At 35.3% G+C, this 17,510-nt stretch overlaps 5 protein-coding genes and 1 non-coding gene across 10 annotated transcripts; 3 read left to right on the top strand and 3 right to left on the bottom strand.

Moving 5' to 3' along the window:
* Nucleotides 1–868: 868 nt before the first annotated feature.
* AT5G38540 (Mannose-binding lectin superfamily protein) lies at nucleotides 869–5,107 on the top strand. 2 transcript variants are annotated; one of them, NM_001344255.1, is made up of 6 exons: nucleotides 869–920; nucleotides 1,181–1,445; nucleotides 3,007–3,444; nucleotides 3,534–3,959; nucleotides 4,059–4,522; nucleotides 4,605–5,051. In NM_001344255.1, exons 2-5 carry the CDS (start codon nucleotides 1,242–1,244, stop codon nucleotides 4,395–4,397), a joined length of 1,407 nt encoding a protein of 468 aa, NP_001332276.1. In that variant the 5' UTR covers nucleotides 869–920; nucleotides 1,181–1,241; the 3' UTR covers nucleotides 4,398–4,522; nucleotides 4,605–5,051. The 2 variants fall into 2 exon arrangements, with proteins under 2 accessions (NP_001332276.1, NP_001318698.1); NM_001344254.1 differs by lacking the exon at nucleotides 869–920 and having other exon boundaries at nucleotides 1,104–1,445; nucleotides 4,605–5,107.
* Nucleotides 5,087–7,683, bottom strand: TSBtype2 (tryptophan synthase beta type 2). Its single transcript, NM_123214.5, has 6 exons — nucleotides 7,497–7,683; nucleotides 7,045–7,387; nucleotides 6,612–6,828; nucleotides 5,975–6,512; nucleotides 5,713–5,811; nucleotides 5,087–5,622 (listed from the first exon to the last, which is right to left on the bottom strand). Exons 1-6 carry the CDS (start codon nucleotides 7,564–7,566, stop codon nucleotides 5,369–5,371), a joined length of 1,521 nt encoding a protein of 506 aa, NP_198669.1. The 5' UTR covers nucleotides 7,567–7,683; the 3' UTR covers nucleotides 5,087–5,368.
* Nucleotides 7,684–8,231: 548 nt separating this feature from the next.
* AT5G38520 (alpha/beta-Hydrolases superfamily protein) lies at nucleotides 8,232–10,374 on the bottom strand. Of its 2 annotated transcripts, none has more exons than NM_123213.4 (6): nucleotides 9,736–10,374; nucleotides 9,468–9,579; nucleotides 9,283–9,376; nucleotides 8,973–9,150; nucleotides 8,821–8,890; nucleotides 8,232–8,740 (listed from the first exon to the last, which is right to left on the bottom strand). In NM_123213.4, the coding sequence occupies exons 1-6, from the start codon at nucleotides 10,056–10,058 to the stop codon at nucleotides 8,429–8,431; spliced, it is 1,089 nt and encodes a 362-aa protein (NP_198668.1). In that variant the 5' UTR covers nucleotides 10,059–10,374; the 3' UTR covers nucleotides 8,232–8,428. The 2 variants fall into 2 exon arrangements, with proteins under 2 accessions (NP_198668.1, NP_001078682.1); NM_001085213.1 differs by having other exon boundaries at nucleotides 8,973–9,186; nucleotides 9,736–10,090.
* Nucleotides 10,375–11,024: 650 nt separating this feature from the next.
* Nucleotides 11,025–14,027, top strand: AT5G38510 (Rhomboid-related intramembrane serine protease family protein). Of its 3 annotated transcripts, none has more exons than NM_123212.3 (7): nucleotides 11,025–11,212; nucleotides 11,652–12,048; nucleotides 12,132–12,297; nucleotides 12,398–12,563; nucleotides 12,804–12,974; nucleotides 13,065–13,219; nucleotides 13,566–14,023. In NM_123212.3, the coding sequence occupies exons 2-7, from the start codon at nucleotides 11,661–11,663 to the stop codon at nucleotides 13,822–13,824; spliced, it is 1,305 nt and encodes a 434-aa protein (NP_198667.1). In that variant the 5' UTR covers nucleotides 11,025–11,212; nucleotides 11,652–11,660; the 3' UTR covers nucleotides 13,825–14,023. The 3 variants fall into 3 exon arrangements, with proteins under 3 accessions (NP_198667.1, NP_001078681.1, NP_001330612.1); NM_001085212.2 differs by having other exon boundaries at nucleotides 11,191–11,308; nucleotides 13,566–14,027; NM_001344253.1 differs by lacking the exon at nucleotides 11,025–11,212 and having other exon boundaries at nucleotides 11,554–12,048; nucleotides 13,566–13,996.
* Nucleotides 14,028–14,409: 382 nt separating this feature from the next.
* Nucleotides 14,410–15,645, top strand: AT5G38500 (B3 domain protein (DUF313); the record flags this gene model as incomplete). The annotated part of the gene is made up of 1 exon (NM_123211.1): nucleotides 14,410–15,645. The coding sequence occupies one exon, from the start codon at nucleotides 14,410–14,412 to the stop codon at nucleotides 15,643–15,645; it is 1,236 nt and encodes a 411-aa protein (NP_198666.1).
* A 476-nt stretch (nucleotides 15,646–16,121) lies between these two features.
* AT5G05775 lies at nucleotides 16,122–17,346 on the bottom strand. The gene has a single exon (NR_144253.1). It is a non-coding gene; the product is annotated as an uncharacterized misc_RNA (transcript).
* Between the last annotated feature and the right edge of the window lie 164 nt (nucleotides 17,347–17,510).

The following is a 17,510-nucleotide window of genomic DNA, read 5'->3' as shown; positions in this document are numbered from 1 at the left end:
TTTCAATCTTGGCGATGGCAATTTCTCACATAATAATAAACAAATAAAGTAATAAACTATAAAGAGTTGGAAAAAAAAAGCAATGTATAATCCATTTCTATTTTATTAATCCGGCAGGCGTAAATTATTGTCTCGCCCCATGACATAACCGATCAACAAAGACTAGGAGGTAATGGTCCATGAGATATACTTTATAAAATATGAGTATATGACTCTGATTTGGTCTAAAATTGCATGATAAAAAATAATTATATTTTTGTTGGCAAAAATCAAAATTGTTATTGCGTATATTTAAAAAAGCTATAGAAGTTTTAATATACTTTTTAGTCTTATTTTTTTTAAACTTTTATTGTGTAATATATTGTTAATGTTTCTAATTAAAATTATTAAGAAAAATTCTCGCAATAAAGCGTAAAAAACAAAAAAAATCGCAATGTTTTTTTTATATATATACAAGATAGAATATATAACTTTTTTGATTTTAGTAAAAAAAATTTGTAAAATAAAAAGTTAAATGTTTTTTAATATAGAAACGACCCCTGTTTTAATTGGAGTCTAGGTCTAAAAAATCTATTCTATTATGTCGATAGAAAAATGTTCGGGTTGAAATATTACTTTTGTTTGTTAAGTTTTACGAGTAGGTTTGTCATCATAAAAAACAAAGTCTACGCTGTCGATGAGATGCAATCATGCAAGGTCGTCTTAAATAATCGTTTGTTTGTGGAAGACGTACTTTTGGTCGTCTTTGAATAATTATTTAACAATTAGTTTATATTTTCACAAATTTAATATTTAATCTTGCAACCAGCAGCCTCATATATAATAATATCAATATCCATTTTTGAAAAATGACCAAAACTTGTATATATGAAAAACACAAGTCCATCGCTAAACTTACGGAAGTCTGTTCATCTTCAGAGGTCAGCCCTTTTCTCTCTCTCCCATAAGCATGCTTACTCTTTATTCGCACTAATGTTTTAACTTTAACCTTAAGTGAGATCTTATCAAATCTATCACTGTAAACGTAATGAGCTATATATTTAAAGTTGTAGAAATTTAAATATCCCTTTATGTTAACTAATCCATGGTAGTATAATCAATTGGTTTTTCTTCCTTCTAGTTTAGATATTGTGTTGGTTCTTCCCAACTTAAGGAACACATGCATGTGGTACTGATGCAGATTACTGAATAGGAAAAACAATACACCTTCATACCCAGCTGAAGATTGATATTAGTTCAAGATGATCATAAAGTTGGGAGCGAAAGGAATCAAGTTAGATGAACGTCGTCTGTGGGATGATGGTTCTGACCATGATGACGTAACAAAGATATACGTAAAAGGGGGTCCCCAAGGCATAGGATCCTTTTATTTCAACTATGTGAAGAGTGGAAATCCAAAAGATGGATCAATCCATGGTTTCTTTAACTATGGTTTCACACAAACGGTATGTCTACGCGGCCAAAATCACATAGAAATTTTAATATTCGCAAATACCCAAAAGAAAAGTTTTAGTTTTTGCTATTTTTATTTGCTTTTAATTTACTTTTAAAATAGGGTAAACTATTCTTAAAGGTAAAAAAATGTATGGTTAACATTTATACGAATTTTATATATAATAGAAAATTCAAGGGCTAGATCCTTTCCAGCTCCGGATTGAACAATACTAATTTAGACTCATTTAGTGCATGATTGGTTGGGCTTTAAGTCTGACTTACAACCTTATTTTTTTTTAAAGCGTTGATTACAAACCAATCGTGTTATACCTTTATTTTTAAACTTACAGTCCAAATTTTTTTTATTTTTTTTTTAAGGCTGTAGTAGAGTAATTTCTCAAAGCCCTATTTTCTTGGCTGTAGAAATTTTAATTCATTAGATAAATACAAAAAATTAAATTATCAACATAAATATATAACAAAATTAATCTATGGAATATGTAAAATTTAGATTTATTTTATTAAGAATTCATAGGATTTTTTTTATTTTTATATCAGCATAATATATATATTTAAATTAGTAATACAAGGGATTTTATTTACTATAAAAATAAACTCTTATTACAATTATTATATTTATTAATCCATTTTTTATAAATATTTAAAGTTCAAAACTTACAGCAATAATTTTACAGCAATAACAGTTACAGCTACAACCAACACAGCTACAGCAAAATCTCTACAGCAAAAATTCTAGAGTTACAGCCCAACCAATCACCCATTTAAGTCCATATTAGAAATTTACGTTCATCTCTTAGAAGATCAATATAAGTAAAACCTCTATAAATTAATAATGTCGGGACTCGGAACCAAAATATTAATAAATATTAATTTATAGAGATATTTACTTTAAGTTTTTTTTTAAAATTTAAGAAAAATGTTAATTGAGAGAATTGGATACACATAAAATTAATAATTTTGATATCTTATATTTGTGTAGTATTGTATTTGAAAATTTAATATTTCAAAAAACTCCTTTGAGAATGAATCCCAAAGACTATAGTTGAATTCATTTAGATAATTTATATATGTATAAATTTATCAACTATCGTATTTTTAAAGTCTATAAAACTATTAAAATGAAACTGATGCATATTAAGCATTTCGAAACTAATAAAAAAATTATGACTACTTTTTATTACGATTATTATAAACATAACGTAACAATTGTTTGATACACAAACCCTAACAAAAATTCAATGTTTAACATACCATAAACCATATATTATATATTATTTTATATATATATATATATATATATATATATATGATTATTAATTTATGTGTTATTAGGACCATATTTTTATATAAGATTTTTGAAAAGTATTATTATTTTATCGAGTTTTGTTAATATTCACAGTGGTACAACATGATTTGTTAATTTATTGTGTATATTAATTTATAGAGTATTGATTAATAGAGGTTTACTCTATTCCCTAACTTATTTAATTTGAGGTGATGTTGATATATAATGCTGACTCTGTGGTATTTTTATTCTCACTATTTTTGCAGTTTGAGATAAACCATCTACAAGATGAACATCTTGAATCTGTTGACGCTTACTACAACAAAAAGTCTTATGGTTTGCAAGCAATTCAATTCAAAACCAATTTCAGGACCTCTGAACTGATGGGGTATAGTTATGAGTGTACCATGTTTACGCTAGCCGTCAAAGGAAAGAAGATCATTGGGTTTCATGGATCTGATAATGTACATATATACTCTCTTGGAGCTTACTTCACTTCCATTACTCCTACGAGATTGGAAGTGAAAGGTGGTATGGGAGGCAAGAAGTGGGAGGATGGATTCGACCATGACAATGTATCAAAGATCCAAGTGCTAGGTGGTTTTGAAGGCATACTGTACATCAAAGTTGACTATATCAAGAATGGAAAACTAGAAACTGGATTAATCCATGGTGACTCTGGTGGTGATGGTTTTTTACAGAAGGTACGTAGCTATTAATTATAACTATAGGTTCATTTATTTGAGTATATATATTATTAAATCTTGTAGTAAACGCTTTATCAAATTTTCAGATGGAGATTAACCAGTCAAAGAACGAATATCTAGTATATGTTGAAGGTTACTACGATGATGCTTCTGAAACCATTCAAGGGCTTCATTTCCAAACTAACCTCAACAATCCTGTTATGATGGGGTATAAAAAGGGCAGGAAGTTTTTACTTGCATCCAATGGAAATAAGATCATTGGGTTTCATGGATATGCCGACAAAAGTCTAAACTCTCTTGGAGCATATTTCAGTAGGGCCACTCCTAACAAATTGGAATGCCAAGGTGATTGTAGAGGAATGTCTTGGGATGATGGTTGTAATTATGACGGAGTTAGAAAGGTGTTCGTCGATGGTATAGGTAACGAAATATATACTGTCAGGTTTGAGTACGATAATGGCGGAAAAGTGGAAAAGACACCGTATCGACGTGATGTTAAAAATGAGAAGGAGGTCATGATTCTTTAAACTTTATTACGTAAAAATTCATCGACAATGAATATTTAAATATGGGTTCTTGAGGCGCTTATACAAAACATTTTGTGATTGCAGTTTGTGCTTGATTATCCAAATGAATTTATCACGTCTGTGGAGGGGACCTTAGCAGCTCCGAAAAGTGTTAACATCACGTGGATTACGTCATTGACATTCAAAACATCAAAAAAGAGAAGCTCTCCAACATTTGGATCAGCTAGTAGTAGAAAATTTGTGCTGGAGAAGAATGGTAGTCCTCTTGTTGGGTTCCATGGATATAATAGTGTTGGGAATACTCTTAATTCTCTTGGAGCATATTATCGCCCGATTCCTCCTACTCCTGATGTGGAGAAACTAAAAGCACAAGGTGGTGTGGAGGAGCTTCTTGGGATGATGGTGGTACTTTCAACAGTGTAAGAAAGATCTACATTGGACTAAACGAAAATGTTGTAGGCTTTGTCAAGTTTATGTACTACAAAAGCACTCGTGTTGTCATCGGAGATGATCATGGCAACAAGACCACGATATCTGAAGACCAAGAGGTCACTGATACAATTTCCGTAATATATAGTACTTGGTCAACTTATTATCATTCTCAATGTATTTCTTTTTCTTGTTTTGCAGTTCGAGTTGGATCCTCTTGAACGTATCACATCAGTGGAGGGTACTTATGATGATAAAATCGGAGGTATAACCATGCTTAGGTTCAAGACCAACAAAAAAGACTCTCCGTACTTTGGATTCGGTACATTACCAAGCTTCGTGCTTCACAAGGATAATCACCAGATCGTTGGGTTCCATGGAAAATCCAGTAACATGCTTCATCAACTTGGGGTCCATGTTCTACCCAATGGTTTTAAATTTGTTTCTTAAGGATCTCGTACCCTTTTTTTTACTCTACTACATGTGTTTTCTCATTTTAATGTGTGGCGTGTGTGTCTTCCGATAATCTCATGTTATAAGTCATGTTTTAATGACATCGCATCTTCAACTCACTTCTACGTGTTGCGTCTTCCTATGTTGTATGTCTTTCGACAGTACTATCACGTAATATAATTTTGTTTTCTAAAACTTAAGTTCTGATGCTTCTTCAGCAAGTGTTGATGGTTTTGGAAGAATTAAAGGTTCATCATCGACTTATCGTCGAGCTTCATATCTTGCAAAGATTTCTCCATATATAGAGTGAAAAATAGAGACCTAACCCCAAAATGTGGTGTTTCTGTAAATGCCTTTTTTATTCTTATTTCAAGAGATAATTTTGTTCATGTTTTGAAGTTGTCCTCTCTCTCACTCTTCATTTCAAAAGCCAAGATTAAACCTAACTTCTGTCTCACGTCTAGTTTGGAACATGGGACATTGGTTTCCCGTGGTTATGGGGCCATTCGAGCTTAAACAACATGAGGAACCTTGGACAAAGACTCTCGTATCTTCTCTTCGCTGAATGATAAATCCACCAACTCGCCTTTTAAATACTTGTCGTAAGAAGTAAGGTCGAAATGGCCATGTCCACACATCGCCATTAGTATCACTTTTGCTTCTCCCGTCTCTTTACATCGGAGAGCCTCTCTTATGGTTGCAGCAATGGCGTGGGTCGGTTCTGGTGCGGGTATGATCCCTTCTGTTCTTGCAAACTGAATAGCACCTGAAAGACAATTAAACATGAAAAGTTTGTATTACAATCAAATGCAAAAGTTAAATGAGATTTGAGGAATTTCAGCGATCGAAGAACCACCTTGGAAACACTCAATTTGAGGAATTGAAATTGCTTCCATGAATCCTTGTTCATAAACATGTGAGATCAATGGTGCCATCCCATGGTACCTTAATCCACCTGCCAACAACCATAGACGTATAATACAACAAAATTAAGCCAAAAATAAAAGATTCAGGTTTCAAGAATCAAGAACCAAAGATCCAAGAAATCAAGAAAACAGAATATTGAGAATCAAGAAGCGTTTTGTTTAAGATAGTTAGTTTAAAGCTTATTTTATTACCGGCATGGATAGGATCAGGAATGAAGTCATGTCCCAAAGTATGCATCTTCATCAAAGGAGTCAATCCAGCCGTATCGCCAAAATCATAAGCATAAACCCCTTTGGTCAAGGAAGGACAAGCAGATGGCTCAACCGCTCTTATAACAGGGTTGATTTTGCCTTTGAGTTTCTCCCGGATAAAAGGAAAACTCAAACCAGCAAAATTTGATCCTCCACCAGTACACCCTATGATCAGGTCAGGTGTTTCACCAAAATTCTCCATTTGTTGAATGCATTCTTCTCCAATAATTGTTTGGTGTAACAACACATGGTTCAATACACTCCCTAGGCAGTATTTTGTATCCTCGTTTCTCGCTGCAACTTCAACCGCTTCTGATATCGCAATGCCTAAACTTCCCGGACTTGATGGATCGGATTCGAGGATTCTTCTACCCGCCTCAGTGAGATCCGATGGCGACGGATGAACCTTTGCACCCCAAGTTTGCATCATTAACCGGCGATATGGCTTTGTATGGTAAGAGTTGGCTACTTGCCATACCTATAATGTTTTGAAAAGTATAAAAGAAACAATGTCACTTATAATCAAAACATTACATTTTTCAAGATACCAAAGCAAAATTCTAATATTTATGCTTACTTCGCAGTCGAGACCAAATAGACTAGAAGCAAAGGCTAAAGAACTTCCCCATTGACCAGCACCGGTTTCCGTCACAACGTTCTTGACGCCTTCTTTCGCATTGTAATAAGCTTGTGGAACCGCTGTGTTTGGTTTGTGTGAACCAGCTGGGCTACCACCTTCATACTTGAAGTAAATCCTTGCCGGTGTTTGAAGAAGCTTCTCTAATCTCTTTGCTCTATAATCAAAGCAAAATAAATAATCTGATATGAAATTTGGCTAAACTAATACTAAGACTGATGACACTTCAGCTAATATTCAAAATCTTGATTATGAAAAACAGAAACAAATCCTTTTTATTATCTTTAAATCATCTATGGCTAAATTATAAATATAAAAGAAAACACACAAAAAAACAATCAAAATAAGAAAACTAAATAAAAAAATCAAGAACCTGATTAGAGGAGTTGGACGCCAAAGCTTATAGATTTCAAGAACTTCCTCAGGGATATCAATAAACCTCTCTTGTGTAGCTTCTTGTTTAATCAACTCATTGGGGAAAAGATGAGCCAAATCTTCGGGTTTTATCGGTTCGAAAGTCTTTGGATGCAACGGTGGAGGAGGCTTGACTGAAAGATCAGCAACAAGATTATACCATTGTTTTGGAATCTCAACCACTGATTTGTTGTGAGTAGATCTCAAAGCTGCTTTTACTCTTAAGCTAGATCCATTTGAAACTCTTGTAGCTTGGTTTGATTTTCTTTTCAGAGTTAAGTCACTAAATCCTTGACAATCACCTAATCAAATCAAAATAAAACACACAAGACATCAAATATTCAACTTTGAAGCAATCAAATCAAGAATAAAGTTTTGACAAAAGAATCAAGAGATCAACAGTGAACTTACCAGTAATGAAAACTTGAGGTGAGACTGATTTAGTGAATTGGTTTGGAGGTAAAAGCAATTGAGAGGCCATTTCTTTGTTATCTTTATCAGTTTCAAAGATATGAATTAGGGATTTTGGGATATTGACTAGAGAGTAATGAGAGATCGGTGAAGCATTTAAATAATAGACTCCAACGAAGACTTCCCGGCACCCAACGACATCTAACCATTTTAATACAAATTTGTTTTGTCTTCTTTATTTTTATTTTTATTGGACCACTCCATTTAACTCTTTTTGTCTTGTTTTGTTTACTCTTCTTCTTTGGCATCATTTTTTTGATGAAAACTGAAAATTTATAACAATGGTTTTTCATTCACACTGATAATCAATATTCAATCATCATATTCATATATATACACTTTTGAATTTCAAGTTTGAAAATTATCATCTTCACTATGTTGATGATATTGCAGCATGAATGTCCTTTTAAAGATTCAACAACCAAACAAATTTGTAGATTTTGTGGCCAAAAATAGCTTCTAGCAGCTCATTAAGTGTCTTTTACTTGCCTACCAACAAAAGTAGCAAATTATCAATTGTATAGGACCATCAATCATTCATCAACCTAACTAGTCACTTTCTACATTTGTAACGATTCTTTTACCAAAAATGACTACCAAGTCAATAGCATTGAGCTTTGACTAAATAAGCCTATCTTTTAGTTTAGTATATTTTTGGCTTTGACATTTGGTATTCAGTTACAAACCATGTAATTTGCGTTTATTCCAAAAACAAACTCCTTTACCAAGTTACTACCACCATGACTTCTTTACAACTTACATTCAGACACCACAAAATGTGTCAAGAAATATCATTTTGAATCTGTCTTTTTCCAATTAGATAGATTTGTTTTACATTTATAAACAAGTGTACACGGCTAAACAAATCGAAACTAGGTGGAAGAAAGTTGAGCCAGCCATGGAAGGAGACGCTCATGGACAAGATCCGGACGATCATCTTGCGGGCAATGTCCAACGCCTTGTAGAACATAGAGGTTGAAGTTAGGTAACTGATCCGGAAGGGAAGTGAAGTACTTACCTACTGGACCATCAAGAGGGGTTAGTCCATCTTGATCTCCCCATAAGACAAGAACCGGTTTGGTTATTTCCGGTATCAGCTTAATCGGATTTGGTCCAGGAGGACCCGTTAAGATTGAAACAAAAGCATCTAGTGCACCTTCGGTATTTGCTGGTCCAGCAATGATCTAACATAACATTTTCACATAAAAAGTGAATAAAACTTTCATTGTTCTTTGTCATTGAGAGTGAGTAATAATGACAATACCTCTACAAGGGTGTCATCTACATTGTCCTTGTTCCCGTAAACATTTGTCAAGATGTTCTTCAGATTTTCCCTGCGTTTCGTATATTCGTCAATGCGTTAGAGCTCTCGAATAAATCGTTTCAAAGTCAGGGAAAAAGTGAATAAGGACATACCTGTCTTTAACACGGTTGAAGAGTGCAGAAGCAATTCCTCTTTGCTTGAGTAAGAAGTCGATAAGTAAGAGTAAAGGCATCAGTAGCTTGATTCTCCAGTCATCAAAGACAGCTTTGTTGTTCATACCACCAGCACAATTCAATAGAACAAGACCTTTGACCAGATCTCCTCGTGATTCTGTTTTTTTTTCCAAATATATGAGAAACTTAGTACCTAAGATTCATATACTTGTGACATCTTTAGCTCAAGTAATCGAAGTTTATATCATTAGACGTAGAAACAAACTCAAATAGTGAAAAGGGTTTAGACCTGAGGCAGCGATGACACAAGCAAGGCTTCCAACAGAGTTTCCAATCAAAATAGTCGGTTTCTGAACCACTTCCTCCAAGAAGTTGAGTATCAACTACACCAAAATAAATCAAATCAAACCAAACCAAACCAAAACACTTCTTTAAACAACAAAAACATGCCAGAGTATTTCAAAGATTGTTTACCTCAGCCCATGACTCCATGGTATAGCTAAAACCAGGTGGCTTATCCGAAGCACCAAACCCGAGAAGATCAATTGCATACACTGTATGGTTTTTAGACAAAGCATTTATGTTCCTGCAAAAGTAGTTTCATTCGTTCTTGTTAAAAGCAATGCCTATACATAAAAATCTTCCACATACAACAATTTATTGATACTTAACTAAAAAAAAACACTATCTCAACAAGATTCATACATTTACTCTTAAAACATGAATGATGAATGATTAATACCTTCGCCAGTGAGGAATAGAAGCACCAAAGCCATGAACCAAAAGAACAGTTTGACTCGCCGGAGTAACTTCCTCCGGCGAATCTTTGACAAAGTAGTTAACAGAATATTCTCCTTTCCACTTCCATTTCTTGCTTCTTTCTCCTATCTCTGCCAATTCTACCGCCTCTACTACTCCTCCGCCGGAAACCGTGGCGCTAGACGAAGCCGTGGCTCTAACACAGACGCGATCTCTCCGTAGGCTGATACGTCGTAAGTTAACCGTAGAAGTCGCCGTCCGTGACATCACCGGCGGCGACATTGCCGTCCATGTTAGAGCTCTCATCGTCTTTTTTCTCTCTTTCTCTTTTGATCTTCAGTTACGTTTTTGGTTAATTTGCCATTAGAAGAGATAATCCTACGTGGCTCTCTTTCTACCAATCAAAGATTGTCTGGTTCGAGTAGTTTCGGTATAAACCGGTTAAAATAATTTGGATATAACCAAATGCTGAAATGAACCGATGATTGGGGTGGGAGGAGAATCCACCGCGAATCCGGATAGAAACCGAAATGGAGCGTCCACGTGACATTTGGTAGGTGGTTAACGAAGATAAGAAGATGGATATCAATACTGAGATGTGTGGGAACAATTGGACAACTATGTGAAAATTAACAAAAACCAACAAGATTATATAAATTAAGTTTTTATAAGTTGGTTAACCAAATCTAAAAAACAAATGGTTGTGTAGTATTTAAAGTTTTTATAAGTTGGTTAACCAAATCTAAAATATAAATAGTTGTGTAGTATGATGCAAATCTGACTGAAATCGAATCAGTCCGTATTTAATTCATCATTCACTATTGCGGACTAATATGCATTAATATAGATTAAAAAATTTCACTAGTAATATGTAATTGAGCATACAACTTCGTACCATCCTAAATTTATTGTTAGTCTGTATTTTTTCCATCCACTTCCCAAAAGGTTCGTACCATCATATTATTGTATGTTGCACAATAACATTTTGCATACTAAAATATTGGTAGATTTGAAGTTTATAAATTAAATCACAGGGATAAAGCAAACTCTCGCAACAACAACCGTATCCGCTGCGTTTAAACGAGTCAAGCCCTTAGTCAAAAAAAAATATTTATGCTATTCATATTCATCAGAACATTAAATTAGAAAAAGCAAACCAATTTGATCAAAAACAGAAAAGAAAAAGCAAATAAAATGGTCAATTCTTGAGTTGTACTTGTGAGTCAGTAATGTTCAAGAATAAAATATCTCTTCTTTTGTTTTGTCAACAATAAAATATCCAACACGACGAAATTTGAACCATTAAATAAAAAATATTGTTTCCTTAGTCGCTTTATGTTCTGTTCCTAAACGTAATTTTCACAAGTCACTGCTTCGTTATTCGAACTCCAATTTTTCCTAATCCTCGCAACCACAAATCTTCAATCTTCAAGATTAGGATCAGGTTTCTTCGTTCAAAGGTAAAATCTTATCACTTTCTCAAATTCTAATTCTTCTTCCCAATTGTGTTGATACTCGTCTCTGTACTTCGTAAATTGAAAAGTCTCACGCAAACGGTGAGGAAGAAGACAAATGTCTCACTTCAAAGAAGTGATTTTGATACTCGTTTCGTTATTGGATTCTTGAAAACGTTATGCCCTTTTGTTGTTTGGTTAAATGCCTCAATGAGATTACTTAATTTAAAGCTTTTCGTGAATCGTATCTCTGTTTGTTCTTTTCGGTTGTGAAATGGGTTTAATCCCAAATAGCTTCTTTGATTATCTTAGGACTAACTTGTTAAGTGCGTCTCTAAAGTTTGTGTTTTTATCAAAATCATTCACATGTTTTTGTATAATCTTCTTTGGGGTTTGGTGGTGAATGATGAGATTTGATGATGACATGTTTCTCTGAAATGGACAGGACCTGAAGATGGCACTGTTTCCTCTTCACCATGAAGTCCCTTGTAAAGGAGAAGTATTGTTTGATTCAAATGGTTTAAGACGTTTTTCGTCTGGTCTGAAACATAGAACAATGGCTGAAGCAACCACGCTTGGCAGGGATTGTAGGATGAAGAGTTATATGAAATCAATCCCGTATTGTCGTTCACCAAGAAGAAGGTTATGTTTAGTTAGAGCGTCATCAGAGAACAAGATTACCAAACAGAGACTTAAACTGTTGGATTCTTACTTTGGGAAACTTCAAAACGATGATGAGAAGCCTTCTATCTCAACAGGAGATGATATTGATCGCAAAGCTGAACTCAATGTGAATGAAGAGTTGGATTCTTTGAGTGCTTATCTTGACAAACTCCAAAAAGGTATTCTTGTTTTTGGTGTCTTGTTGCTTGATTTTTCTGGCTTTTTCCTCTTGTTAATGTTCACTTATTTTGCTGTTTGTCAGATGCAAAATCTAAAGGTTTAGTCTCGTCCACCTTGGACGTGGTAAAATCAGAAGGCGGTTCAGTAGCAAGCAAATTGAGAAAGACTGGTATTGAAAACAATAATAGTCCTTTCCAGCAGTTTGATGATGAAGATCAAGCAGAAGATACATTGAACTTCTATGCTGTGTAAAAACTCTTAATCACTTCTTGTTCGTTTTAGATGCAATGCCACACATGTTCTTCTTATTGATGCTTAGAAATATATTTCTCTCCATTAAAATTGCAGGAGCATATTAGCATCCATCAATGTTGGTGTCTGCTTGTTTGAGGCGGCAGCGCCAGTTAGGAACAACAATATGGGACTCTTATCACTCCCTTTGTTATATGGAGCAAAGATAAATGATCTAATCCTTGCTGGAGAATGGTGGAGGCTGGTCACACCCATGTTTCTGGTACAAGACCAACAAATTGGGTCTGTGTTCCCATTCTTTACTGTTTTAAAAACACACTTGACCAAAACAGCTAGAGATTTTAAATACCTGACAACAACATTGTTAATATCATAAGTATATATTGCTTTAGTTCCTCATTCCGTTGCATCTTTTTGCATGTCACATTTAGCACTCTTGATGACTTGGTTTCATGTAATATCCCCTTTTCGTCAATGAAACACTTCCATTTTACATCTGCAGCACTCTGGAATTCCTCATGTAGCCCTTAGCTCCTGGGCTCTGCTTACTTTTGGACCAAAAGTCTGCCGTGACTATGGATTATTCACGTTTTGTCTCATTTACATTCTCGGAGGAGTCTCTGGAAATTTCATGAGCTTTCTGCATACAGCAGATCCTACAGTTGGAGGAACTGTAAGTTTCACTAATCTTTCCCATGTGATATTACCAAACTGCACCATACATTCTGTTCTCAATCGTCTTCGTGTATATGGGTGGGTGCAGGGACCAGCATTTGCGTTAATAGGAGCTTGGCTCGTTGACCAAAATCAGAACAAAGAGATGATCAAAAGCAACGAATATGAGGACTTGTTTCAGAAGGCCATTATAATGACAGGATTTGGTCTCATATTAAGCCATTTCGGTCCAATTGATGACTGGTAAGTTTCCAATATCCATCAATATTTCTTCAGCTAGTTGTTTCTTGTTCAGCATTCTTTATTATTTCTTCAGCTAGTTGTTTCTACGTAAGCAGCCTCTTCTTAGGTTCAGTTCATTATAAAGAATCATGACACCCATCTGCACATATGGTTCTTTGAATTGTCCTATGATCTTTGGTTTGATAAGTAGTAGGATCAATGGATCATAAACAAGATTGATAGGTTTCAAACTGCTTAACTCTTACTTTATTCAATCGACCAAAGATCTACAACATAGACTATACGTAAGCAATAACATGTTAACCAAGGATATTGTGTTTTTCTTCTAACCAATAAGTCATGACAGGACAAATCTGGGAGCACTTATAGCAGGGATTGTATACGGGTTTTTCACTTGTCCGGTGCTACAACTTGGTAGCGGCGGAAGTGAAAGGCAAGAAGGGATTGTGACGGTTGGACCAGAGAAACAAAACAGCGCTGACCCGTGTAAATCGTTTCTGCTTTTCACAATCTTCGTCGCGGTTATTGTGACTTCTCTGCTACTGATTGGGGACGGTCCATTGGACTTCCCAACGTACGATGATGTTGTGTATTCTCTCATTTAGTGTATCATCATCAAGACATCAAACTATATAATAAGGCTTGTGTTTGTGTGTGTTTATGTAGTGGAAAAGATGAATTTGAGTATTGGTAAACGAGAGAGAGTTCTTTACTTCTTTTGGTTTATGGTATAGGAAAATGAGAAAAACTATTATATTGAATTCTTCTCACATTTTGTTTAATAATATACCTTCAGTTTTTGTATTTAACTGAAATCAAGTTAACAATATATATATATATATATATATCAAATAATAAAATTAAATACAAAAAAAAAGAAACGAAACTTCTCAGTTACTTCATAATTACAATATTACTTCATAATTACAATGTTAATTACAATGTTAACTTGATCACAACGGCTATAATTAGTTGCTAATCACAATAATTAGTTGCTAATCACAGTAATCAAACCACTAAACACAAAAAAAATGGAAAAAACAAAAAGACCTAGAACCTAATGTAAGTATATAAGGCAACAGAAGGCAGTTTTAATTCTCGTTCTCGCTTAGCCTCTCTCTATAACTCTAATCTCCTTGATCCTTACGTCATCATTCTAAGAACTTTTGAGTTTTTTTTGTTCAATCACAATGGATTCAGGGAAGGATATGTGGTCGAGGCTGTGTTTACTGGCGGAAACTGTGGTTATGGCTGCGGAGGAAGAAGAACAACGTCGTCGTCTACTTGCAGAGAAAAGAGAAGATTCAAAGAGTCAGAAGAAGACTGTCTCTGAAGAAGACGATAGCGAGAAGAGATTCTTATCTCATGTCCCGAGGAAAAAAAGGTCGTCTTTGGTAAAGAGACAACAAAAACCTAATGGTGTTTCTACTTCTTCTTCGTCGCTTCCTGATCTTAACCAAATCCCCATTGATTACGAGACTGAAACCAAACAAAACCCTAGTTTTATTGAGCGTTTGGTGTGTGATGAAGAACAACGTGTGAAGAAAGGCAAATCCAGGATTATATGGGAAGAAGAGGAGGAAGCGGACGAAGACAGCGAGAAGAGACTTTTCGAGAAGAACCTGATGAAATTTGTAGGACACAGCCAACAACAACAAAAGTTTGAAACTCTCAATGGGGCTTCATCTTCTTCATCGTTCTTAAACCTTCGTTGTTATGAGGCTTCGTTATTCTTGGATTACAACACGGTTGAGTCAGAGAAGACAGAGACGAAAGTTCTACCAAACCCTAATTACCAATCTTCTTCTCCGTCTTCATGCCTAACGGAGAACGACACAAGTCGCAAGAGGCGTGCCGTGGAACAGAGGAAGAGTGGTAAAGTCAAGAAAGTAAAGGTTTCTCCTTTGCCAAGGTTGTCTACAGAGACGCCTGAGTGGGTTTTCCAAGCGATGGGACACATGAACGCTGATGCTGAAACCCCGAAGCTGATCTTTGAAAGGACTCTGTTCAAGAGTGATGTCAACTCTAACCTCAGCCGTCTCTTAATCCCATTCCAGAAGCTAATCAGAAACGACTTCTTGACGCCAGAGGAGTGTCGAGCCATGCAGGAAGACAAAGACAAAGACGACGAAGATATTAGTGTGGGAACGATTCTTGTGTGTCAAGCCAAGCAGGAAGACGAAGACAAAGACGACGAAGATATTGGTGCGGGAACGATTCTTGTGAACCAAAGATTTAAAATGTGGGGTTTGCGTTTCAAGATATGGGGGATGGAGAAGGACTCTGGACATGGAACCTTGAATTACATTTTGAATTGGGACTGGAATGATGTCGTCAAAGGTAACAGCTTAAAAGCCGGCGACAATATCGGTCTTTGGACTTTCAGGTGCCGTGGAGTCCTCTGCTTTGCTCTTGACACATGGTAGGTAGCTCTCTGATATGTTTCATTTGTCTCTTGAGGTCTCATTTAACAAATTTCAAGTGATTCTTGAGGTTTTTGGCTTTTTAGTATAGTAACTGGTTCTCTCCTCTATTGTTAGGATTAGTAGTAGTAGTATTAACTTGTCCGTCTCCTCTGTTGTTTCAGACCTTTACCATTGTTTGAAATGAACACATTTGGTCATAAATATGGTTTCTTGTTTTGTCTACTTTACTTACTGCATTGTTCAATATACCTTTGTGTTGTCTCAGATCTCTCCTCTAAACCTGTTGTAATGATGGAAATGATCTATTCCTGCTAATGTTTTGTGTACTATTCCTCCGAAATGCTCGATGCAGTCAGTTTGATCAAATTTAGAACCAAAACAATCAAAAATGTCAGAGAAAAAGCAAGTTTTGATTTCATTACATGGAGAACATGAACTTTTGAGGAACCTAAAGGAGGAATCCATAGCAAGTAGTTGTCAAATTGTCCTTGGAAGAATACTGAGCGTCACTCAGATTATTACAAATAAATTTCCTAAGTTGGAGAACTGGTTCTGGTAAGAATATATACATCAAATCCCAATACTAAACTTTCCTAAATGGAAATTGCACATTTAAGTGTAGAAACACCTATGTATCATTATCAGTCTCAGCAAGTTCAACAATGACTATACAATAAGCATAGTATATCTCCTTAACCTCAATAGTTCCATTAAAATGATAGACTCTTTGTTCATTCTCTCACAACCCAAACGCAGCATAAACTTCTTGAGCACTGCCGAATCCTCAAGAAAGTACTTTACTAGTTACATTCCCGCCACAGCTCCGTTTCTCCGTCTTTTCATCTGAATGACTGAATGTACTCCAGGAACGATCTTAAACATTCTGATACTTGTAGAGTTTTTCTTTCAAACTCTGTCAGAGGTAATTCCTATTCTCCTTTGAGTGACACAAATGCAGCCTTGTCTTAGCTTTGAATCAAACACAATGTCCCTTCTCCTTTCCTTTTGAGAGTTATGTCCAATACTACCCCTATTTCTTTCTAGCATAAAGATTTCCAGTCCTACAAATCTAACCATTTGTTCCCATTTCTCAAGCTACCACACTTAACTTAATATCTACTTCTTTCCTTTTGTTCTGTCTCAAATTGAAAGAACAGAGACATTACCTTTGAAAAGTAGACCATGGTTTCCAGTGAATGCATATTATCTCAGTCACACTCCTATCTTCAAGAATCATGCTTAATCCAGTCTTGAACTCAGCAGATAAGAATGATAATTCACAGCAAGATGAGACAACGAGAGTGTGTGTTTCACTTTTCCAAGAACAATTGCAATGGCTTGATAGAAGCAAGAATAGTCAAAGTGAGAACTTTTTCAGGTTCTTTTGTCTCACAAAACGAGTCCGGGTTTTTACCCGCTTAACTCTAATAGTCTATCTCATGGCGAAGAGAATTTTCTACCCCCAAGTAACAAAACTCTACTCACTATCATCTGCTTCTCATCCATATACCACCAAAAAACTGCAATTTTACAAACAAGCCACTCTCTTCGGCATTTCATCGAGCATCTTGTGGGCGTTCAACAACATAAGACATTTGCAGCCATAAAACCATCTGTACCAAACCCCAAACCAGACCTAGAAGTCTAAACCAACGATTACTGACACATGTTCTGTCTCCAAAAGCAAATATAGAAATATTACGTATAAGTTGTGCTTTTATGCTTCACCGGAGATTTTCTCAATGTACCTTGTCGTAATTTGTTCATTCTTCTCGAATTTCTCCAACTCCAGCTCCAAGAAGTAGATGAATAAGATCAGTTGTCTTCATCAGTCACCAACCCCACACTTGTAACCATAAAGAATA

Source organism: Arabidopsis thaliana, chromosome 5 (genome assembly GCF_000001735.4).
Source record: "Arabidopsis thaliana chromosome 5, partial sequence".
Classification (NCBI taxonomy): Eukaryota; Viridiplantae; Streptophyta; class Magnoliopsida; order Brassicales; family Brassicaceae; genus Arabidopsis; species Arabidopsis thaliana.
The sequence above is the reverse complement of the archived record's forward strand: the minus strand, read 5'-3'. Positions and strand labels throughout refer to the sequence as shown.